This window comes from Mobula birostris, chromosome 12, assembly GCF_030028105.1.
Source record: "Mobula birostris isolate sMobBir1 chromosome 12, sMobBir1.hap1, whole genome shotgun sequence".
Classification (NCBI taxonomy): Eukaryota; Metazoa; Chordata; class Chondrichthyes; order Myliobatiformes; family Myliobatidae; genus Mobula; species Mobula birostris.
The window spans coordinates 7,961,706-7,986,959 of NC_092381.1; the positions used below are offsets into that span (position 1 = coordinate 7,961,706).

The 25,254-nt window shown below is 46.1% G+C and overlaps 1 protein-coding gene across 1 annotated transcript in view; it reads left to right on the forward strand.

Annotated features, from left to right (window-relative positions):
• ttll7 (tubulin tyrosine ligase-like family, member 7) overlaps positions 1 to 25,254 on the forward strand; it is a 214,661-nt gene that overhangs the window by 98,248 nt on the left and 91,159 nt on the right. Inside the window, exons 7-8 of the mRNA XM_072274584.1 lie at positions 11,167 to 11,383; positions 21,953 to 22,117. Of these exons, the coding sequence (XP_072130685.1) occupies positions 11,167 to 11,383; positions 21,953 to 22,117 (382 nt within the window). The remainder of the gene's footprint in view (positions 1 to 11,166; positions 11,384 to 21,952; positions 22,118 to 25,254) is intronic.

Genomic DNA, 25,254 nt, shown 5'->3' on the forward strand with positions numbered 1-25,254 from the left:
TTATTCTGGCTCCTTCCCCCTTCCTTTCCAGTCTTGATGACTAGCCTCAGCCTGAAACGTTGACTCTTTATTCTCCTCCATAGATGCTGCCTGACCTACTGAGTTCCTCCAGCATTTTGCATTTTGTCTGTGTTACTCTGGATTTCCGGCATCAGCAGGATCTCTTGTATTTGAGAATGCACTTTATGATCCTGATGCAGAGTTTTGCCTTGAAATACCAACAATTCCTTGTCCTCCCACACACAGATCTACTCGACCTGTTAAGTTTAGAGTCTTGGGGCAATACAGCACAGATACAGGCCTTTTGGCCCAACCATAATGCCCACTCAGCTAATCCCAGTTCCCTGCGTTTGGCCCACGTCTCTCCGAGCCCCACCTATCCAAATGCTTCTTAAGTTATACTGCTGTACCTCATAAACAGAAGAGATTCTGCAGATGCTGGAAATCCAATGTAATACAGGGAAAGTGCTAGAGGAGCTCAGTAGGTCAGGCAGCGTCTATGGAGAGGAATAAACAGTTGGTGTTTTGGGCTGAGAACCTTATTCAGGACTGGAAAGGAAAGGAGAAGAAGCCAGGTTCTATCATACCTGCCTTAGCCACGTTCTCTGGCAGCTTGTTCCGCATATGCCGCGGGGTGCCGCGGTAGAGTAGCGGTTAGCATGACACTATCACAGCGCGGGGTGTCGGAATTCGGAGATCAATTCCAGCATCACCTGTAAGGAGCCCGTGCGTTCTCCCCACCGAACGCATGGGTTTTCTCCGGGTGCATCCCGTGGTCCAGAGACATGCCCGTTAGTAGGTTAGTTGGTCACTGTAAATTGTCGTGATTAGGCTAGGGTTAAATCGGGGCATTGCTGGGCAATGGGGTTCGTTTGGCCAGAAGGGCCTGTTATGTGCTACAGATCAAAAATAAATAAATATAATAAACAGAGTTAGAGAGCACTGCAGACCCTTCTGCCCATCTAGTCTGTGCCAAATTGTTATTCTGCCTACCTGCATCCGGACCATAGCCCTCTGCTCCCCTCCCATTCAGCTCTGGGCAGCAGCACTGGTCAGTTCTCCGAGTCCCCGACAGCCGACTCTCGCTCGATCTTCTTCCTTTGGCACCTGTAGTCATTGTAAATTCTCCTGCGATTAGGCTAGGGTTAAATTGGCGGGTTGCTGGGCAACATGGCTCAAAGAGCTGGGCAGGCGTGTTCTGCACTGTATCTCAATAAGTACATATACTCTGTGGTAGAAGTTGCCTCTTAGGTCCATTTTAGATTAGATTAGATTATGAGGACACGCTGTCCTTTTTTATTGTCGTTTAGTAATGCATGCATTAAGAAATGATACAATTTGTTCCTCCAGTGTGATATCACAGAAACACAAGACAAACCAAGACTAAAAAAACTGACAAAAAACACATAATTATAACGTATAGTTACAACAGTGCAAAGCAGTACCATAATTTGATGAAGAACAGACCATGGACGTAAAAAAAAAGTCTCAAAGTCTCTCGAAAGTCCCATCATCTCACGCAGACAGTTGAAGGGAGAAACTCTCCCTGCCATGAGCTTCCAGTGCCGCAAACTTGCCAATGCAGCATCCTGGAAGCACCCGATCACAGTCTGACTCTGAGTCCGTCCGAAAACTTCGAGCCTCCCACCAGCCCTCTGACACCGAGCACCATCTCTGCCGAGCGCTTCGACCCCGGCTCCGGCAACGGGCAATAGGCAAAGCTGAGGATTTTGGGCCTTCCCCTCCGGAGATTCTCAGTCGCACAGTAGCAGTGGCAGCGAAGCAGACATTTCACAAGTTACTCCAGATGTTCCTCCGTGCTTCTTCACATCTGTCTCCATCAAATTAGGATTGTGCACGGCCCCTATTTAACAAATAAGATATCAATTCAGAGCGGCCGCACGTGCTGCCATCTTCTCCTCCCCTCCTTTAAATCTTTGCCTTCTGATCCTACGCCTACGCCCTTTAGTTCCAACCTCCCTTACCCTGGCAAACAGATTTATTGTCCATCGTTATCTCAGAGGGTCATAAGAGTGTGGAACGAGCTGCCAGCACAAGTGGTGCATGTGAGCTCGATTTCAACGTATAAGAGAAGTTTGGATAGGTACTTTGGGTATGGAGGGCAGTTTAAATGGTTTGTCATGTGCTAGATGGGCTGAAGGGCTTGTTTCTGTGCTGTACTTATCTATGACTCTGTGACTTTATCTATGCCTCTCATGATTTTAAACAGTTCTTTAAGGTTGCCCCTCATTCTCATGCGTTCCAAGGATAAAGGCCTACCCTGACCAAACCCTTCCTGGCCCTCGAGTTCCAGCAACATCCTTGTAAATCTTTCCTGTGCTCTCCAATCAAACTCTCTGCACCTGGAGCTGCCTAGTGGGTCGGTTCTTGCTCCTGAACTAGGATGTGGAAGCTTTAGAGAGGGCACAGAGGAAATTTATCAGGATGTTGCCTGGATTAGCAAGCATGTCTTATGAGGAAAAGTTGAGTGAGATAGAGTTTTTTCTCTCTGGAGTGATGGATGAAGAAAGGTGACTAGATAGAAATATACAAAATAAGAGGCATTTATTGAGTAGTCAGCCAGAGACTTTTACACAGGGCAGAAATGGCTAATGTAGTTGATAATTTGAAGGTGATTGGAGGAAAGTATAGTGGGGGGGATGTCAGAGGTAGGTTTTTTACACAGAGTGGTGGGTGTGTGGAACACTCTGTTAGAGGTGGTGGTAGAGGCAGGTAAATTAGAGATATTTAAAAGACTCTTAGATAGGCACCTGGAGAGAGAAAATGAATCGGCCACAATGTTGGAGCAGACTTGATGGGCCAAATGTCTTATGGTCCTTTCCCAAAGCCATTCATACTGCTACTTTAACTGGTAGGTGTAAATTTTTCCCAGTGTGTAGGTATCAGAATCAGGTTTATTAACACTGTTTTATACGACATGAAAGTTCAGTCACTCAGCGTTCAGAATAAGGTAATAGATCGGATTGGACATTGGCTTTGTGGGGGAAGCCAGAGCTGTAGCAGGTGGTTCCCCCTCTGACTCGACGTCTGTGACTATTGGTGTGCCACAGGAATTGGTGCAGGAGCCATTGCTGTTTGTCATCTATATCAGCGATCTGGATGATAATGTGGTTAACTGGATCAGCGAATTTGCGGATGATTGCAGGATTGGGGGTGTAGTGGACAGTGAGGAAGACTCTCAAAGCTATAAACTCATTCATACCAAGGGGCTGGAGACTACCTAGACGGTATATGAGGTGTTGCTCCTCCAACCTGAGTTTAGCCTCATCATGGCAGTAGAGGAGGCCATGTATGGACATACCTTCTTTATAGTAAAGTACTTCTTTACAGTACCTTCTTTACAGGGCCTCTACCCCTTCCCCCCTACAGTCCTGATGAAGGGTTCCGGCCGGAAACGTCGACCGATCTTTTCCACGGATGTTGCCCGACCTGCTGAGTTCCTCCAGCGTGTTGTGAGTGTTGCTTTGACCCCAGCATCTGCAGGTTATTTTGTGAGTGGGATCTGGACCAGCTGGAAAAATGGGCTGAAAATGGCAGATGGAATTTAACGCATACAGATGCAAGGTGTTGAACTTTGGGAGGACCAGCAGGGTATGTCTTACACCATGAGCAGAAGGGCATTGCAGAGTGCAGTAGAACAGAAGGATCTGGGAGTACAAGTCCTTAATTCCCTGAAAGTGGCATTGAAGGTACTTTAGGGTTGTTAAGAAAGATCTTGGCATATTGGCCTTCATAACTCAAAGCATTGAGTACAGGAGTTGGAATGTTAAGTCGAATAAAATGTTGGCGAGGCCTAATTTGGAGTATTGTGTGTAGTTTTGGTCACCTACCTACAGGAAAGATGCAACTAAAATTGAAAGAGTGCAGAGAAAATTTACAAGGATGTTTCCAGGACTTGGGGACTTAAGTTTTAGGGAAAGGCTGAATAGATTAGAACTTTATTCCCTAGAGCGTAGGAGAATGAGGGGAGATTTGATAGAGGTACACAGGATTATGAAGGGTATTGATAGATCAAGGCAAGCAGACTTTTTCTACTGAGGATGGGGTGAGACTCAAACTATTTTTTTTATAGGCATCTGTTAGTCTCATGAGACCATGGATTTGCACCTTGGAAAGTTTCCAGGGCGCAGGCCTGGGCAAGGTTGTATGGAAGACCAGCAGTTGCCCATGCTGCAAGTCTCCCCTGTCCACACCACCGATGTTGTCCAAGGGAAGAGCATTAGGACCCATACAGCTTGGCACCGGTGTCGTTGCAGAGCAATGTGTGGTTAAGTGTCTTGCTTAAGGACACAACACGCTGCTTCAGCCAAGGCTCGAACTAGCGACCTTCAGATCACTAGACGAATGCCTTAACCACTTGGCCACGTGCCAACTCTATAGGTCAAACTATGGGTCATGGGTTAATGGGTTGAAAGGTGAAAAGTTTAAGGGGAAACTGAGGGGGAACATTTTCATTCAGGAGGTGGTGAGGGTGTGGAGTGAGCTGCCAGTGGAAGTGGTGGATGTGGGTTTAATTTCAACATTTAAGAGAAATTTGGACAGGTACATGCATGGGAAGAGTTTGGAGGTCTATGATCTGGGTGCAGGTCAATGGGACTAGGCAGATTAATAGTTTGGCACAGATTAGACGGGCCGAAGGAACTGTTTCTGTGCTCTGTGACTCTATGTCTCCTCATTTCACATTTGTGAACACCCCCCTCATTTTTCTCAGCAAGCTGTATTTCTGAATAGGTTAGCACTTTATTGCCTGGAGCCTCGGAGATTAAGAGGAGTTTGATTAAGGTATACAGAATTCTGAGGGGAAAAGATAGGGTAAATGTAATCAAATTTTTTCCACTGAGGTTTCTTGGCCTCTTCCCACTCTCAGTCCTCAGTAGAGACCCATTACCAGAATCAAGTTTATCATCACTCACATATGTCATGAAATTTTTTTGTGTTTTGTGGCAGCAGTACAGTCAATACGTAAAATTGCTACAGTGCTGTGCAAAAGTCTCAGACACCCTAGCTATATTTGTGCCTAAGACTTTGCACGGTACTGTAGGTAGGCTGAAGGGTTGTAGTATTTTATGTCTTAGTTTTTGTGTATCTGTACTGCAGGTGCGAGCTTAGAGAATGATTGAATGTTGCTATTTAAAGACTTTGGTCACTGCAGCTGTTAAGAAACACAGGTCAGTGTATTTCCCAGTTGCGGACTCTATCCAAATCCATCACTTTCCGGTGTCCTTCCCTGGGCCATGGATTGTACGCTCATTTTCCCATTCATTAATGAGTTGGCGATCAGGGAATTGGTCTCTCATTCCCATTTTGACGTCAATCTGAAGACAAGCCATCAGCAAATATCGACAGCTGGTGACACTTTGAGAACCTTCCGAACCCGGACAGCGATTGCAATTAAAGTTGTGGCTGCCAGCTCGCAGCTGGTTCGCTCGCACGAGTTTCAGGTTCGGTTCCTAACTGTGTTCTCTGAGCTGACCAAGAGCCATCTCGGTGCGTTTAAGGCAAGGAAACCTGTATTTGTCAGTGTGTGTGCATATGTGTGTGTGTGTGTGTGTGTGTGTTTTTTAACAAATACTTCCACTCGAGCAGCACTTTGAAAGTACATTAAGCGCTGAGAAGATGATTAGCTTTATTTGTCACTCATACATAGAGACGTACAGTGAAATGTGTCTTTTGCATCCGAGGATGTGCGGCGGGACAGTCTGGAAATGTCGCCAGGCTTCTGATGCCAAGAAAGCACATCCACAACTCATTAATCCTAGCTTTTAAAATTGGAACATCTCACACAAAATGCCAGAGGAACTCTGCAGGTCAGGTGGAATCAATGGAAATGAACAAACGGTCAAGGTTTTGGGCCGAGACTCTTCTTCAGGACTGGAAAGGAACAGGGAAGATACCAGAACAAGAAGGTGGGGGAGGAGGACAAGCTAGAAAGTGACAGGTGAAGCCAGGTGGGTGGAGAAGAAGGAGTCTGATCGGAGAGGAGAGCGAACCATGGGAGAAAGTGAAGGAAGAGGGGATCCGGGGGTGGTGATAGGGAGGTGAGGAGAAGAGATAAAAGGTCAGAGTGGGGAATAGAAGAGGGAAGAGAGAGGGAAAAAATTACCAGAAGGAGAAATTGATGTTCATGCCATCAGGTTGGAAGCTACCTAGACAGAATATGAGGTGTTGCTCCTTCACCCTGAGAGTGCCCTCATCGTGGCAAAAGAGGCTGTGGACCGACATATTGGAACAGGAGTGGGGGATAGGAATTAAAATGGCTGATGACTGGAAATTCCACTTTTGGTGGATGGAGCAGAGGTCCTCATGAAAGCAGTCCCCCAACTTAAGTTGGGTCTCGCCAATGTAGAGGAGGCTGCTGTGGGAGCACTGGATACAAGAGGTGACCCCAACAGATCCACAGGTGAAGTGCTGCCTCACTGGGAAGGACTACCTGGGGCCCAAATTTTAAAGATTAGCTTTATGGGTCACATTTACATCAGAACATACAGTGAAGTGTCATTTGCGTCAATGACCAACACTGCCTGAATACGTGCTGGGGGTGGCAACCCGCAAGCTTCACCAGGCTTCTGACTCCAACATAGCATGCCTGCAATTTACTGACCTGTACGTCTTATGGACTGTGGGAGGAAACCGGAGCATCCGGAGGAAACCCACGCGGTCACTGGGAGAACAAATTCCTTACAGACAGCAGATGGAAATGAATCCCAGTCGGCGATGGCTGGCCCTGGAAAGGATGTAACATTTGTCGGCTACCCAACACATCCTCGCTGATTTGATTTGACATCAACAACACATTTTACTCTGTTTTGATGTGACAAATAAAGCTAACTTTTAATATTTAAATGTGTCATCAGGTTGGAGGCTACTCAGAATATGAGTTCTTGCCCTTCCAATGTGAGTCTGGTCTCATCCTGGCAGTAGAGGAGGCCATGGACAGGCATGGCAAAATGGGAATGGGATTGGGAAGTGGAATTGAAATGAGTGGCCACTGGGAGGTCCTGCCTTTTGTGGCAGACAGAGTGAAGTTGCTTATCTCAATATTGTCATTCCCCTCCCATTCATGTACCTATCCAAAAACCTCCCTCAAATGTTGAAATTGTATCCACATCCATCACTTCTGCTGATGGATCGTTGCCATTCTCATCACCCTCTGAGTGAAAAACTTCCCTCTCAGGCTCCTGATGTTTGATATCTCTGGTCTGTACTCGCTGGAATTTAGAAGGATGAGGGGGGAATCTCATTGAAACCTATCAAAATGTTGAAAGGCCCAGACATGGTAGATGTGGAAAGGATGTTTCCCATGATGGGGGAGTCTAGGACAAGAGGGCACAGCCATAAGATAGAGGAGTGTCCATTTGAAACAGAGATTCAGAGAAATTTCTTTAGCCAGAGGGTGGTGAATTTGTGGAATTTGTTACCACAGGCAGCTGTGGAGGGCAGATTGTTGGGTTTATTTAAGGCAGAGATTGATAGGTTCTTGATTGGACATGGCATCAAAGGTTATGGGGAGAAGGCCAGGGAGTGGGGCTGAGGAAAGATGAAAAACAAGATCAACCATGATTGAATGGCAGAGCAGACTTGATGGGCCAAATGGTCTAATTCTGCTCTTATGCCTTATGGTCTTATGATTTATGAAGGTCAATGTGCCAAAATTTCTTTGTGCAAACCTATCAACATGTGATCCCACTTTCAAGGAATTATGGATCTGTATTCCCCAATCTCTCTCTTCTACCACACTCCTCAGTGCCCTACCACTCACTATGTAAAACCTACCTTGGTTTGTCCTCCCAAAGTGCAACACCTCACACCTGTCTGCATTAAATTGCATCTCCCATTTTTCAACCCATTTTTCCAACAGGTCCAGATCCTGCTGCAGGCTTTGATAGTCTGCCTCGATGTCCTCTACACCCCCAATCTTGTTGTCATCTGAAAAACTTGCTGATCCAGTTTACCACATTGTCATCCAGATCATTGATACAGAAATGAATCAACTGAGGTGCCTTAGTTGCGGGATTTGAATTTGCATCAAGCCAGCTTTTTAATGAAGCGAGGCTGAATTAAGACGATAAGACAGCGGCAGATGACACAGGGCAGAGGGTTCAGTGGTGATTTTCTACAAAGCTGGTTCTTTACTCTGCGTCTGCAAAATTAAAATCTCTAAGAGTTCTCCAGGTACTGTCTATTCAGCTGCAGATCGCACTTTCTAAATTATTTATTAGCTGTTTTATTAGCCTCAGCCTCCATGTGGGGATACTGTGAAGGAACGAGGGAATATTGTGTGTGGAAGTTTTGGGCATGCTGTCTGATGTTGTCTGTCTCTGCTGCTGTAAATGTCCCACTGAACAGCCATCTGGAGAGAGGCGGTGGGAGCAATCACTGGACCCACTCGCTGGGCGTTGAACATCTCCTTAATTTCAGGGATCTGAATGGCACGGAGCTGAGTAGGGTCTGTGTCACTTGCTACTTATAGCCAAATGCACATCCTGTGTGCCTTTGACTGAGAGCTGTCAAACCAGGTTTTCCATCTCCAAAGCTAATCAATCTTTGCAGCGAGTTAATCTGCGCTCTTGAAGCATTGTGGGCAGTTTTGGGCCCCTTATCTAAGAAAGGATGTGCTGGCGTTGGACAGTCCAGGGGAGGTTCACAAGGATGATTCTGGGAATGACTGGGTTACTGTATGAGGAAGAGCTCAGCAGGCCGGGCAGCATCAGTGGAAACGACGAGTCGACGTTTCGGGCCGGATTTCCCCCTACAGTCCTGACGAAGGGTTCCGGCCCGAAACATCGACTCATCGTTTCCACTGATGCTGCCCGACCTGCCGAGTTCCTCCAGCGTACTGTGAGTGTTGCTTTGATCCCAGCATCTGCAGATTATTTTGTGTTTATTGTATGAGGAACATTTGATGGCTCTGGGCCGGTACTCGTTGGAGTTTAGAAGAATTATGGTAGGGGGAGGTGAGAAGAGAGAATCTCATTGAAACTTACCAGGTATTGAAAGGCCTAGACAGAATAGATGTGAGAGGATGTTTCCTGTAGGGGGGGGGGGGCACAGGACCAGACTCAGAATAGAAGTACGTCCCTTTAGAACAGAGGTGAAGAGAAATTTCTTTAGTCTGTGGAATTCATTGCCACAGACGGCTGTGGAGACCAAATCATTGGGTATATTTAAAGCGGCAGTTGATAGTTCCTTAATTAGCAATCATGTCAAAGGTTATGGGGAGAAGACAGGAGAATGGGGTTGGGAGGGATAATAAATTGGCCATGATGGAATGGTGGAGCAGGCTAGATGGGCTAATTCGGCTCCTATGTCTTATAGTCTTATGATTGCCAAATTAGTTCTGACTTGGAGACATACTGGAAACCCAGAGCAACACACACAAAGTGCTGGAGGAACTCAGCAATTCAGGCAACATCTATGGAGAGGAAAAACAGTTGATTTTTGGGGCAAGGCCCTTCATCAGGATGGGAAAGGAAGGGGACAGAAGCTCAAATATGAAGGTGGGGGGAGGGGAAGGCGTACAAGAGAGAAGGTGATAAGTGAGACCAGGTGAGGGGGAAGGTGGGTGTGTGGGGGATGGGGGGATGAAGTAAGAAGCTGGGAGGTGATAGGTGGAAGAGGTAAAGGGGTGAAGAAGAAGGAATCTGATTGGCGAGGATAGTGGACCATGGGAGAGAGGGAAAGAGGGGAGGAACTAGAGAGAGGTGATGGTAGGTGAGGAGAAGAGAAGGGTAACCAGAATGGAGAACGGAAAAGGAGAGATGGAAGGTGTGGAAGGTTACCAGAAGTTGAAGAAATTGATGTTCGTGCTATTGGGTTGGGGGCTACCCAGACAGAGTATGAGGTGTTGCTCCTCCAAACAAGTTTGGCCTCATAGTTGCAGTGGAGGCGCCCATGGATGGACATATCAGAATGGGAAGTCAAATTGAATTGTGTAGCTACTGGAATAATCTGCCTTTTGTGATGGTAGGCACTAACCAATACCGACATTTCAAGGCAGTGATCCATCATCAGACTTGTAAGGAGTCTCTCTACGTCCTCCCCGTGGAACGTGTGGGTTTTCTCCGGGTGTTCCAGTTTCCTTCCACAGTCCAAAGACGTACTGGGTAGTTTAATTGGTCATTGTAAACTGTCCCGTGATTAGGTTGGGGTTAAATTGGGGACATCAGGGGTTGCTGGGCAGTGCAGCTCGAAGGGCCAGAAGGGCTTATTTTGCACTGTGTCTCTGAATAAAAAATAAATGAGTCAGCGTTGAACCATAGGGGATAATGAATATTATAGGGAAACAGACAGGAGAAAAAATGTAACATTCAGTTACTGGGCAGCAGAAGGCTCGGGAGATTAAATAACATTAGAAGTAATATTGCAAAGCTTCAAGAAAGCTTACCTTAAAAAAAAGGTCAGTCTAGCAGTAGATCAGTGTAAAGGTTAAGATTATCTTTATTAGTCACATGTACATCAAAACATCAAAGCATACATTGAAATGGGTCATTCACATCAACGACCAACACAGTCTGAGGATTGTGCTGAGAGCAGCGTGCAAGTGTCAACACACTACTGGTGCCAACATAGCTTGCCCACAACTCACTACCCTAACCCATGTGTCTATGGAACGTGGGAGGAAACCAGAGCTCTTAAAGGAAAGCCACGCAGTCATGGGGAGAATGTGCGAACTCCATATAGACAGTGCTGGGATTCGCACCTCAATCACTGGCATTGTAAATTGATAACTAACTACTACGCTACTGTGCCTTTAGTACAGAGAAATATCTGAAATGACCATAAGATATAGGAGCAGAATTAGGCCATTTGGCTCATTGAATTTGCTCCGGCGTTTCATCATGGCTGGTTCATTTTCCCTCTCAGCCCCAGTCTCCTGCCTTCTCGCCGTATCCCTTCATGCCCTGACCAACAAAGAACCTATCAACCTCTGCCTTAAGTATACCCAATGACTTGCCCTCCACAGCCACCTGTGACAACGAATTTCACAGATTCACCATTCCGGCTAAAGATATTCTTGATGGGTTGAATGGCCTAATTCTGCTCCTGTCCTGTGGTCTTGCAGCTTTTATTCAGGTCAATGGAGTGGCAGTGATGTTGTTAACTAAACCTACCCTGTGACTCCTAGTGTCACTATTTCTGCTGCAGAATCTCGTTGATAAGGAACGGGGATAAACTACAGGCCCATGAGCACTTGATTGTGCAAGAGTACCTGGACAAGCCATTCCTCCTGGAAGGTTACAAGTTTGACCTCCGCATCTACATCCTGGTGACCTCTTGCGACCCCTTGCGGATATTTTTGTACAACGATGGGTTGGTACGAATGGGCACGGAGAAGTACCACACACCCACTGATGCCAACCTGGTAAGGTGATTCTGACTTGAGCATTTTGGTAAAGTTTAATGTCCTGAAGCAAGCTATTGTAGCTGCTGAGAATCTGAAAAAAAAAATCAGAAAATTGGGAAATAATTGGTAAATTAATTTATTATAAACAGAAGATATTCTGCAGATTCTGGGAATCCAGAGCAACACACGCAAAATGGTGAGGGAGCTCAGCAGGTCAGGCAGCAGCTATGGAAAAAAATGGATAGTCGATGTTTTGGGCCAAGACCCTTCATCAGGACTGGAATGGAAGGGGGAAGATTCCAGAATAGAAAAAGGTGGGGGGAGGGGAAGGGAGACAGGCCTGAAGGTGAGAGGTGATACCAGGTGGGTGGGAAAGGTAACCAGCTGGAGAATTTTTCTTTCAATATTTCTATTAGTTTCTACATAGAAGAATACAGAGTACAAGGAAGTACATATAAAAGGTCAAAAAAAACCTACCAATTACATTATATCTATTCATAATAACAATCTCATTACCCCATATTCATGTAGGTTAGTCAAAGTTATATTGAAATATACTAATTTATTACAAAAAAAGAGTCTAACCCCTACCAAGACCGAAGCTGTTTAATTAAGGAGAAAAAAAGGTAAAATACCTTCTCATATAATAAAAATTAATAATAGCCAACATCTAAATTTAAACAATGAATTGAGGGTTTTGAAAGTTTTGAAAATAGTTCAGAAAGGGTCCCCATGATGTTTGAAAGTCTTGATGAAATTCAGAAATTGAACAACGAATCTTCTCTAAATCTAAGCATGACATAACGTCGCATAACCATTGAGCATGAGTAGGAGGAGAAACATCTTTCCATTTAAACAAAAGCGCCCTCCTAGCTAGAGTTACAAAATAAACGTGGACTAAGATGTTAACTGTCCTGTGCTATCACCAGTGGGATCATCAGTTGATCTGCCACCTGTCTTCAGGAGTTTCGGCCCGCTTATGATCAAGACTCCCTCGAGGTGGTGGGCCAGCAGTGCTAACGCACCACCTCCCACTGGTGAGCTTAAAAACTTGGCATCTGCCTCTATCAGTCACTTCCACCCAACAGGTAGTCTATAACCCTTGAGTGGTGGGCGTCCCTGATCACGGATACTGCTTTCTTGTGAGAACATTCCGAGTAGATGCGTGGGGCCATATCCACTAATTTTTGTAGGATTTTCTATTAAAGGCACTGGTGTTGCCACACTAGGCTTTGATGCAGCCAGTCAATACACTCTCCACTAACACATCTATAGAAGTTTGTCAAAGTTTTAGATGTCATGCTGAATCTTTGCAAACTGCGAAGGAAATAGAGGCACTGCCATGTTTTCTTCATTATTGTACTTGAATGCTGGGCGCAGGACAGATCCTCTGCAATGATCCCACTGAGGAATATAAAGTTGCAGACTCACTCCACCTCTGATCCTCTGATGAGAACTGCCTCATGGACCTCTGGTTTCCTCCTCCTGAAGCTTTTTATTCACCAGATCAGTTCAGTTCGCTTTACCAACTCTATGCCACTGGACCCTGACCCCATTATGGGCACTAGCCTCCGCTGTATCCGAGACATCTTCAAGGGATGGTGACTCAGGAAGGTAGCATTCATCATTAAATACCCCCATCACCCAGCATATGCCCTCTTCTCATTGTTACCATCAGGAAGAAGGTACAGGAGCCTGAAGGCACTCAATGAATCAGGAACAGATTCTTCCCCTCTGCTGTCCGGTTTCTAAATAGACATTGAACCCATGAACACCACCTCACTACTTTTTAAATTTCTGTTTTTGCACTACTTATTCTAATTTAACTATTTAATATACATACTTACTGTAATCCAGTTTTTTTCTATATTTATCATGTATTACATTGTACTGCTGCTGCAAAGTTAACAGATTTCACGACATATGCAGTGATATTAAACCTGATTCTGATTCTGAACTTGGTGGTGTGAGTCATGAGGCTCCTGTGGCTCCTTCTTGATGGTAGCAGTGAGAAGAGAGCATGAAGTGGTGCGGGTCCCTAACATGGGACATAGAATAGTACATAGAATAGTACAGCACATTACAGGCCCTTCGGCCCACAACATTGTGCCGACCCTCAAACCCTGCCTCCCATATAACCCCCCACCATAAATTCCTCCATATACCTGTCTAGTAGTCTCTTAAACTTCACGAGTGTATCTGCCTCCACCACTGACTCAGGCAGTGCATTCCACGCACCAACCACTCTCTGAGTAAAAAACCTTCCTCTAATATCCCCCCTGAACTTCCCACCCCTTACCTTAAAGCCATGTCCTCTTGTATTGAGCAGTGGTGCCCTGGGGAAGAGGCGCTGGCTATCCACTCTATCTGTTCCTCTTATTATCTTGTACACCTCTATCATGTCTCCTCTCATCCTCCTTCTCTCCAAAGAGTAAAGCCCTAGCTCCCTTAATCTCTGATCATAATGCATACTCTCTAAACCAGGCAGCATCCTGGTAAATCTCCTCTGTACCCTTTCCAATGCTTCCACATCCTTCCTATAGTGAGGCGACCAGAACTGGACACAGTACTTCAAGTGTGGCCTAACCAGAGTTTTATAGAGCTGCATCATTACATTGCGATTTCCTTGTCAACACTCCATGTAGATGTGCTCAATGGTGGGGAGGGCATCACCTGTGGTAGACTGGGCTGTGTCCACTGCTTTGTGTAGGATTTTCCATTCAAAGGCATTGGTGTTTCCATACCAGGCTGTGATGCAACCAGTCAATATACTCTCTACTGCACATCTATGGAAGCTTGTCAAAGTTTTAGATTTCATGCCAGATCTTTGCAAACTCCTAAGGAAGAAGGGGTGCTGCAGTGCTTTCTTCGTAATTGCACTTACATGTTGGGCCCAGGACAGGTCTTCTGAAATGATAACACCTTGGAATTTAAAGTTGCTGACCCCTCTCCACACTGATCCCCCAATGAGGACCTCATGGACCTCCGTTTGCCTCCTCCTGAAGTCAATAATGAGCTCCTTGGTCTTGCTGACATTGAGTAAGAGGTTATTGTTTGTGTGGCAAATTCAGCAGGGCATGGTTGAAGCCGTCAGTCTAGGGGAGAGTGCATCTCTGATTCAGAATCAGGTTTATTATCACTGACCTATGTTGTAAAATTTCTTGTTTTGTGGCAGCAGCACAGTGCAATACACAAAAAATACTGCAAGTTACAATAAAAGGATATATTAAATTAGACAAAAGAGGAATATTGAGGTAACGTTCATGGATTCAATGTCCATTCAGAGATCTGATGCTGGAGGGGCAGAAGCTGTTCCTGAACCTTTGAGTCCTGCCAAAGGGTCTCGGCCCGAAACATCGATTGTTTACTCTTTTCCATAGATGCTGCCTGGTCTGCTGAGTTCCTCCAGCATTTTGTGTGTGTTGCCTGGATCATTGGCTCCTGTATCTCCTGAGCAATACAAACAAAAAGCTGGAGGAACTCAGCATTACTGATGGTAGTAATGAGAGGAGGGTGTGGGTCATTAATGATGGATTGTGTCTTTTTGAGGCATCACCTTTTGAAAATGTCCTCACCCACGGGGAGGCTAGAGCTGGCTGAGCTTGCAACTCTCTGAAGTTTTTTTTTCCATGTTCCTGTGCACTGGAGTCACCATACCAGGCAGTGATAATCATCTTATGTTCTTACAAAACCAGATGGCTCCCAGTTACACACTTGCCTCTTGTTCTGGAACTAATTAACAGGTTAATTGCAACACACACCATTGTACCTTGGACCCAGACTTTCAAAACTAGCTCTGCTTATGTTGTGTGTTTTAAACCATAGATGAGTAGGCCACACTCCTCCCCCTCTAAAACTTTCAGTGAAATGTGTCATTTGTGTCAAATAGAATTAGCAAGGATTGTTCTGGGGCAGCATGCAAGTATTTGCACTGTAAAGCGATACTCTAACTGCTACACTACCATTGATCCAGACTTACTCACTAACTCAAGCCAACATTCTGGTCCTGTACCGAGGGAATGTTTCATGACTGGGGTGAAGACTTTCAACTGAGATATTACAGAGGCCCCACCTGCTTGCTAACACGGATAGATGTAAAAGATCCCATATCATTTGTTTTGAAATGGAATCATAGACTTCTAAGGCACAAGAACGAGGCAATTCAGCTGATCACAGTTCTAAGCTCTTGGTCTGTGGCAACGCACGCACACAAAATGCTGGAAGAACTCAGCCGGTGAGGCAGCATCTGTGGAGAGGCTGAGACCCCTATCTGGACCCTTCATCCTGAAGGGTCTCACCCCAAAACAGAGTGACTGTTTATTCATTTTCATAGATGCTGCCTGACCTGCTGAGTTCCTCCAGCATTTTGAGTCTCTTGCCCTGGAGTTCCAGCATCTGTAGAAACTCTTGTGTTTATAGTGATTGTGTCATAGAGAACTGCAGCACATAAACAGGCCCGTTGGCTCAGTACTCAACACCTTGATTTACGAAAGCCAATGTGCCAAAGCAGGAGGCGGGGTGAGAAGACTATTAAGTGATTCCCTAATACAATATGTGGGTGGTGGGGTGAAGATGTCTCTACCAAAGGAGGTGTAAGGTGCTCCTTCCCTCCACTAGCCTGCAGCTCACCCTTGGGCAAGGTGTAGCATCTGCTTAGCCCCCCGATCAGGGTCACACGAAGCCATTGGAGCAGGTGGTGGATGGTTGTGTGAGCAGCTGGTGCATATTACAAATACTGGTTTTGCGACCACTGACATCAGGCAGACAATCTCTGTAGAGTGTTGATAATGGCTGGGGTCACCCGTCTTGTAAAGACGCTTCCCAAAAGAAGGCAAACCACTTCTGTTGAAAAATTTGGCAAGAACAATCAAGGTCATAAAACAGCACGATCACCCATGCCATATGACATGACACTCTTTACCCTATCTCACCTGTGACGCCACTTTCGAGGAATTATGGATCTGTATTTCCAGATCCCTCTGTTCCACCACACTCCTCAGTCCCCCAACACTCACCGTCTAAGTCCTACCCTGGTTGGTCCTCTCAAAGTGCAACACCGCACACTTGACTGAGTTAAATTCCATCTTCATTCTCAAAGTGCAACACCACACATTTGACTGAATTAAATTCCACCTGCCGATCTTCTTCGTCTGTGGTTTTTCCAGGTCCTATATGAAGATTTTCAGAGCTTCGCCCTCCAACGTGCGGTCAGACCAAACGAACAATGCCCTAATGCAGGGTCTCAACCCACTACACCCACAATTCCATTCACTTGCTGCTGACGCAGAGGACATTGTGCACAGACCAGCACAGGAACAGGTCCTTCAGCCCATCATGTCTCTGCTGGGCATGATGTTAAATTTAACTACTGCAATTTCTTCTGCCTGCTCATGATCAGTATCCTTCTTCCCCCCCTCTCCCCCTCTCCCCCTCTCCCCCTCTCCCCCTCTCCCCCTCTCCCCCCTCCCCCTCTCCCCCTCTCCCCCTCTCCCCCTCTCCCCCTCTCCCCCTCTCTCCCCCTCTCTCTCCCCCTCTCTCCCCCTCTCTCCCCCTCTCTCCCCCTCTCTCCCCCTCTCTCCCCCTCTCTCCCCCTCTCTCCCCCTCTCTCCCCTCTCCCCCTCTCTCCCTCTCTCCCCCCTCCCCCTCTTCCCCTCTCCTGCTCCTTCTCTTACCTTCATTCCTTGCATAATTATTTGCTTGTCCGAATATCTCTTAAATACCACTCTCATGTCTGTTTCTGCCACCGCTCCTGCAGTCTGCTCCAGGCACCCGCCACTCTGTAATTAAAAAAAAATTGCCCTGCACATCTCCTTTAAAAGTTTCTCCTATCAGCTTACATTCATGACCTCTGACATTGATCCTGGGGAAAAAGATACTGTCCCTCATGAGGTGGCACGGTAACATAGTGGTTAGCACAACACTTTACAGTGCCAGCAATGGGGGTTCAATTCCCATCACTGCCAGTAAGGAGTTTGAACGTCCTTCTTGTGACCCCGTAGCTTTCCTCCGGGTGCTCGAGATTCCTCGCACAGTCCAAGCATGTACTGGTTAGTAGGTTAATTGGTCATTGTAAATTGCCCGTGATTAGGCTAGATTAATATCTGGGGATTGCCGGGCGTTGCTCTATCTCAATTAAATAAAATCTTTAAAAAATGAGTCATAGAGTTATAGATCACTACAGCACAGAAACAGGCCTTTTGGCCCATCTAGTCCATCCCATCTATTTAAACTGCCTACTCCCATCAATATACACTGGGACAATAGCTCTCCATACCCCTACCGTCCATGTACCTATCCAAGCTTCTCAATGTTGAAATCAAGCTCGCATGCACCACTTGCGCTGGCAGCTTGTTCCACACTCTCACCACACTCTGAGCGAAGAAGTTTCCCCTCATGTTCCCCTTAAACTTTTCACCTTTCATCCTTAACCTATGACCTCTAGTTGTAGTCCCACCCAACCTCAGTGGAAAAATCTTGCTTGCATTTACCCTGTGTATACCCCTCATAATTTTATATACCTCTATCAAATCTCCCCTCAATCTTCTACCTTTCAGGAATAAAGATCTAACCTATTCAATCTTAATCTTACAAACTTCTGTCAGCTCCCCTGTGAGCCTCCACCACGCCAGAGAAAACAGCCTGAGGCTGTCCAGTCTCTCCTTACAGCACTTGCCCTCATGCAGGCGGCCTGCTGGTGAACCTCTTCTGCACCCACTCCAAACCCTCTACAATGCTCCAATGATAGGGCGACCAGAATTTTGCACAATGGCCCAAGTATAGCCGAACCAGCATTTTATCCAGCTGCAATGTAACTTCCTGTCTCTTATAATCTCTGCTCCATCCGATGAAGGCAAGGATGACATAGACCTCCTTTACCACCCATCTGCTTGTGTTGCCTCTTTCTATTTGCTGTGGACTCGAACCCTAAGATCCCTTGGGCCATTGAGTTCCTCCAGCACTTTGTTTTTCTTTTGAAATCCACTTTCAGTTTCAAAGTTCAAAATAAGTGTATTATCGGAGTACGTGTATGTTACCATTTCCTTGTGAACATTCTCAATAAATCCAATAACCATGATAGAATCAATAAAGCACCACACCAACAGGGTGAACAACCAGTGGGCAAAAGCTAACAAACAGTGCAATTGCAAAAAGGAAAGGGAAAAAGGAAAAATTAATTATAATAAATAAGAAAGCATTAAATATCGAGAACATGAGTTGAAGAATCATTGACAAGTGAGTCCATTGGTTGTGGGAACAGTTCAGTGATGTGGCAAGTGTAGTTGAATGAAGTTATCCCCTCCGGTTTAGGAGCTCGATGGTTAAGGGATAACAACTGTTCTTGAATCTGGTGGTGTGTCTCCTGAGGCTCCCATACCTTCTTCCTGATGGCAGCAGCGAGAAGAAAGCCTGACCCGAGTGGTGGGGGGCTTTGATGATGGATGCTCTTTCCTGCGACAGTGCTCCATGTAGATGTGCTCAATGGTGGGAAGGGCTTTACCCGTGATGGACTTTGTACATTTTAGTGCAGATGGAAGTTATCAAGAATCGCAATGAGACCTTGATCAGCTGGATAAAGGCGCTGAGGAACGGCAAAAGAGTTTAATCTAGATAAGTGAGAAGCGATGCATTTTGGACGGTCAAGTCAAGGCAGGACTTTCATAGCGAACAGTAGGCTGCTGAGGAGTCTTGTACAGCAGATGGACCTTGGAGTACAAGCAAATAGTTCACTGAAAATGGAGTCACAGACAGACAGGGTGGTGAAGAATGCTTTTGGAGCAGTGGCCTTCATCAGTCAGGATACTGAATATGGAAGTTGGAAGGTAATATTGCAGTTGTACAAGTTGCTAATGAGGCCCCACTTGGAGCACTGTGTACCGGTTTGAGCACCTGTAAGACATGGTTAAACTGGAAAGTGTGCAGAAGAGATTTCCGAGGATGTTGCCAGGATTAGGGGGCCTGAATTGTAGGGAACGGTTGGTCTGGCTAAGTCTTTATTCTTTTGAACGTAGGAGAATGAGGGAGGACCTGCTATAGAAGTGTGTAACATTATGAGAGGCAGAGATGGGAAGCATGGTGCGGTTGCCCTTGGAGTATGATGTTCGGTTTTGGTCACACTCTTAATAGAAAAATGCCCTTTGCAAACAGGTTTTTCAGCCTAATTCATCTATCCTGACCAAGGTACTTTTCTAAACTATTTGCTTGCATTTGGCCCATATCCCTCTAAATCATACGACCATAAAATCATAAGATATATTTTGCCCATTAAATCTGCTCCATGATTTCATCATGGCTGATACATTTACCCTCTCAGCCTCAATCTCCTGTCATACCCCTGTATCCTGTCATGCCCTGACCAATCAAGAATCTATCAACCTCTGCCTTAAATGACTTGGCCTCCACAGCTGCTTGTAGTAACACATTTCACAGTTTACCACTCTCTGGCCAAAAAAATTCATCCTCATCTCCATTCTAAAGGGATGTCCCTCTATTCTGAGGCTGTGTCCTCTGGTCTTAGACTCCTCCATCACAGGAAACATCTTCTCCACATCCACTCTATCAAGGCCTTTCAAATTCAATAGGTTTCAATGAGATGCCCCTCATTTTTATGACTTTCAGCAAGTACGGGCCCAGAGCCATCAAATGCTCCTCATATGTTAACCCTTTCATTCCTGGGATCATTCTCGTGAACTTCCTTTGGACCCTCTCCAATGCCAGCACATTCTTTCTTAGATAAGCGGCCCAAAACTGCTCTCAATACTGCAAGCGAGGCCTCACAGGTGCCTTATACAGCCTCAACATTATATCCTTGCTTAAACCTCCCCTATCTGTGTATCTGACCTAATGTCTATTAAATGTTGTTATTTTATCTGCTTCATTAACTTCTTCTGGAAGATTATTCCATGTATTTGCCACCAAGATCCTATCAAATATTTCTCCTCTCACTTAATCCTAGGCCTGGGGTTCCCAAGCTTTTTTATGCCATGGACCCCTACCATTAACCAAGGGGTCCGCTGTCCTATGCCCTCTGGTTCTTGATTCTGCTGACCTGTGGAAAAGACTGCGTGCATTCACCCTACCTATGCTTCTGCTGATTTTATAGACCTGTATAACACTACTACTCAGATTCTAAGCATTAAAGTCCTGGCTTGACCAACCTCTCCCTAAAACCTAGTCCTTCAAATCCTGTCAATGTCCTCATATACCTTAAGGCTATCAGTTGCATTAGACGAGGCTGCACATTCAAATAGTTGCATTACAGTACATTGCGGTGCCAATAGTGGTATTGCACAGCATCTGATTGCAAGTCCCTGCAAAGAATTGCGAGGACGGCTGGGAGGATCATCGAGGTCTCTTTTCCACCCATCTGAGATACTTATCAGGAGTGCTGCATACCCAGGGTCAATGACCCCTCCCACAATCTCTTTGACCCCCTACCATCAGGCCGAAGGTATCGTAGCATTAGGACAAGGACAGTTAGGATAGGAAACAGATTCTTCCCCCAGGCTATGAGAACACTGAACTCTCTGCCACCTCCCGGGTCTCATCCCGTATGAAGCACCAGTAGACTTATTCTGTTTACTTTTTAAACTGTGACATAAATGCATCTTAGGCTAATTGTCAATCTTCTGGAATATATTTTATTATTTGTTAACTTATCTGTGATAATATTACGCTTTGTGTTGTGTGTGTGAGTTATCGTTACTGTGTTGTGTACCTGGGCAGTATACGTGAGTGAGTTGAGTGACAATAAACTTGACCTTGAACTTGATGTGGAAGCGCGTTGGGGTGGAGTGGGAAAGAGAAAAGGGAGTGTCTGTGTTCACGTTATGTATGTGTGTGGCCAGAGTGAATTGTGGCCCCAGATGAAGGGTCTCAGCCCACAATGCTGAGGCATCTTTCAGACCACATTTGAGTATTGGGAGCAGTTTTGGGCCTCTTATCCAAGAAAGGACATGCTGGCATTGAAGAAGATCAAGTGGAGGGTCAAGAGAATGATCCTGGGAATCAAAGGATTAATGAATGAGGACCGTTTGATGGCTCAGGGCCTGTACTCACTGGAGTTTGGAAGAATGGTGGGGGGGTGGATATCATTGTAGCCTATCAAATATTGGAAGGCCTAGATAGAGTGGGTTGGAGAGTGAACATGGATAGGTGGAGAAGGTAAAGGGCTAAAGAAGAAGGAACCTTACAGAAGAGGAGGATCTGGTAGGATGGGAGAAAGGGAAGGAGGAGGGAAATCCAGGAGGAGGTGATGGGCAGATGAGGAGAAGAGAAGGGGTGAGAAGGAAGCCAGATTAGGGAATGGAAAAAGAGAGCAGTGAGAGGGAGGAAAAATTATTGTAACTTGGAGAAATCGATGTTCATGTCAGCTTGGAGGCTACACAGATGGAATATGAGGTGTTGCTCCACCAACCTGAGTTTGGCCTCATCATGGCAATAGAAGAGGCCATGCACTGACCTGTTGGAATGGGAATGGGAAGTTGAATTGAAATGGGTGTCTACTGGGAGATCCTGCTTCCTATAGTAGACAGAGTGACGGTTCTCGACATGTTCTAACTGGCCTTCCTTTCCGTCCACTCTTTGCAGAGCCAGTTGTTCATGCACTTGACCAACTATTCCGTCAATAAGCACAATGAGAACTTTGGCCGGGCGGAGCAGGCTGACCGAGGCAGCAAGAGGTCCATCAGGTGGTTCACCGAGTTCCTCCGGGCCAATGACTACGACGTGGTGAAGTTTTGGAATGACGTCTCTGTGAGTATCGTCAGTCGCTGAGCTTCCTTCAGCAATGGCACGTAGCAATTAACGTAATGCTTTACAGCATCAGCGATCCACATTCAATTCCAGCGCTGTCTGTGATGAGTTTGTACATTCTCCACGAGACCGCATTTCACCGGAAGCTCTGGTGTCCGCCTACGTTCCAAAGATGTACAGTTAGGGTTAGCGGGTTGTGGGCTAACCCTAACTGTACATCTTTGCTGACTTTTGCAGGCGGCCCCCAGCACACCCTTGAACTGTGCTGGTTATTGACACAGATGATGCATCTCACTGTATGTTTTGATGTACATGTGACAGATCAAACTAATCATTGAAAATAATAGTAGGAATGGGATCAGGGGCTGGTCCCTGTTTTGAGTACTGTTGGGTGGGGTGTGGTGAATGACTTTCCTGGGGGATGTAACAGCAACAGTGCCTCTGGCACTGTCTGGTCTTGTGGCTCAGAAGGATAGGGAATTGAAGAGGATGGCAGTAGTAAGAGGAGACTCTGTAGTTAGTGGGGACAGATAGGTGATTCTATGGATGCGATAAAGAAACACAGATGGTAGTTTCCCTCCCAGGTATCGGAGTCGATGATGTTTCTGATCATGTCCACAATATCCTGAAAAGGGAGACAATAGACAATAGGTGCAGGAGTAGGCCATTCGGCCCTTCGAGCCAGCACCGCCATTCACTGTGATCATGGCTGATCATCCACAATCAGTTCCTGCCTTCTCCCCATATCCCTTGACTCTGCTTTCATTAAGAGCTCTATCTAACTCTTTCTTGAAAGCATCCAGAGAATTGGCCTCCACTGCCTTCTGAGGCAGAGCATTCCACAGATCCACAACTCTCTGGGTGAAAAAGTTTTTCCTCAACTCAGTTCTAAATGGCCTACCCCTTATGTTCTGGACTTCCCCAACATCCAGAACATGTTTCCTGCCTCTAGCTTGTCCAATCCCTTAGTAATCTTATATGTTTCAATCAGATCCCCTCTCATCCTTCTAAATTCCAGTGCATACAAGCCCAGTAGCTCCAATCTTGTTATGAAGGCCAACATGCCATTAGCTTTCTTCACTATCTGCTGTGAACAGGGTGTACAGCCAGAAGTCATGGGTAGAAAAAGGGAGGAGGTCTTAAAAAAAAAGAATACAGGCAATTAGGAAGGGAGCTGAGAAGCAGGACCTCAAGAGGAGTAATCTCAGGATTCCTGCCTGTGTCAGACGACAGTGAGGAAAGGAAAAGATTGAGGTGGTAGATGAGTGCGTGGCTGAAGAATTGGAGCAGGGGGCAGGGATTTGGATTTCTGGATAATTGGGAGCTCTTCTGGGGCAGGTGGGACCTGTACAAAAGGGGTTGGTTGCACTTGAATCCAAGGGGGACAGATATACTTGTGGGCAGGTTTACTGGAGCTGTTGGGAGTGGTTTAAGCTAATATGGCAGGGGGATAGGAACCAGTATTATAGAGCTGAGGATGAGTCAACAGGTTTACAGGTATTGAGCCAATGATTATTGAGCCAGACGGCATGTCTCACTCTGTGTCTTGATATACATATGACAGATAAAACTAATCGTTAAAAATAATAGTAGGAATGGGAATGGGAGCTGGTCCCGCGAGCTGGCACTGTCGTGAGGTAAGATCAATGTTGTTCTGAGCTTGACCCACCTTGTAGGGACCATTAACCCCAGTGGTCAATGTTCTCTATATGCTCACCCCAGTGGTCAGTGTTATTTACATGTGACCCCAATGGTCAGTGTACCTACACCCTGATCCCAGTGGTCAGAGGTCCTTACACACTGGCCCCAGTGGCCAGTATTCCCTTCACATTGACTCCAGTGGTCAGTGGGTCCAACATGCTGACCCAAGAATAGACAGCCAGTATGTTTTCCCCCAGGGTAGAAATGTCTAATACCAGAGGGCATGCAGTTAAGGTGAGAAGGGAGTAAGTTCAAAGGAAATATGTGAGGCAAGAATTTACGCAGAGTGGAGGGTGTCTGCAGTGTGCTGCCTGGGATGGTGGTGGAGGCAGATACATTAGAAGTGACTAAGAGGCCCTCAGAAAGGGACATGACTGTTCAGAGAATGGAGGGATATTATTGTGGAGACAGAAGTTAGCAGTCTAGTTTGCCGTTTAGTTCCTGGTTTAACTAGTTTGGCACAACTTTGTGTCAGAAGGGTCAGTTCCTGTGTTGAACTGTTCTAACACTTGGTATTCTGCAGACGCTGGCACTCAGAGCACCACACACACAATGGTGGAGGAACTCAGCAGGTCAGGCGGCACCTATGGAGGGGAATGAACAGTCAACATTTTATGCCTCGTCCTGATGAAGGGTCTTGGTCTGAAATGTTGACTCTGTACTCCCCGCCCATAAATGATAGCCGATCTGCTGAGTTCCTCCAGCATTCTGTGTGTGTGTGTGTGTGTGTGTGTGTGTGTGTGTGTGTGTGTGTGTTACTCTGTGTAGTTCTAACTGTTATTTGAAGTCCTCAGGGGACAGATATCCCACAACAGGAAGGCAGCCCAGGTCCGAGTCGGAATCAGGTTCACGTGGACTGTGTTGTTTAGTGCCAGCAGTACAGTAGAGAGACATAAAATAGGGTGGCATGGTGGTTAGCACAATGCTTTACAGACTGGTAACCCAGGATTCAATTCCCACTGCTATCTGTAAGGAGTTTGTATGTTCTCTTCATGACCACGTGGGTTTCCTCCAGGTGCTCCGGTTTCCTCCCACAGTCCAAAGACGTACCGGTTGGTGTTAATTGATCATTGTAAATTGTCCTGTGTTTAGGCTAGTGTTAAATCAGGTGTGGGCATGTGGCCAAGTGGTTAAGACATTGGACTAGTGATCTGAAGGTTGCTAGTTTGAGCCTCAGCTGAGGCAGCGTGTAGTGTCCTTGAGCAAGGCACTTAATCACACATTGCTCTGTGACGACACTGGTGCCAAGCTGTATGGGTCCTAATGCCCTTCCCTTGGACAACATCTGTGCCGTGGAGAGGGGAGACTTGCAGCATGGGCAACTGCCGGTCTTCCATATAACCTTGCCCAGAGTGAAGGCTTTCCAGGCGCAGATCCATGGTCTTGCAAGACTAACGGATGACTTTACTTAAATCAGGGTATTGCTGGGTGAGGGG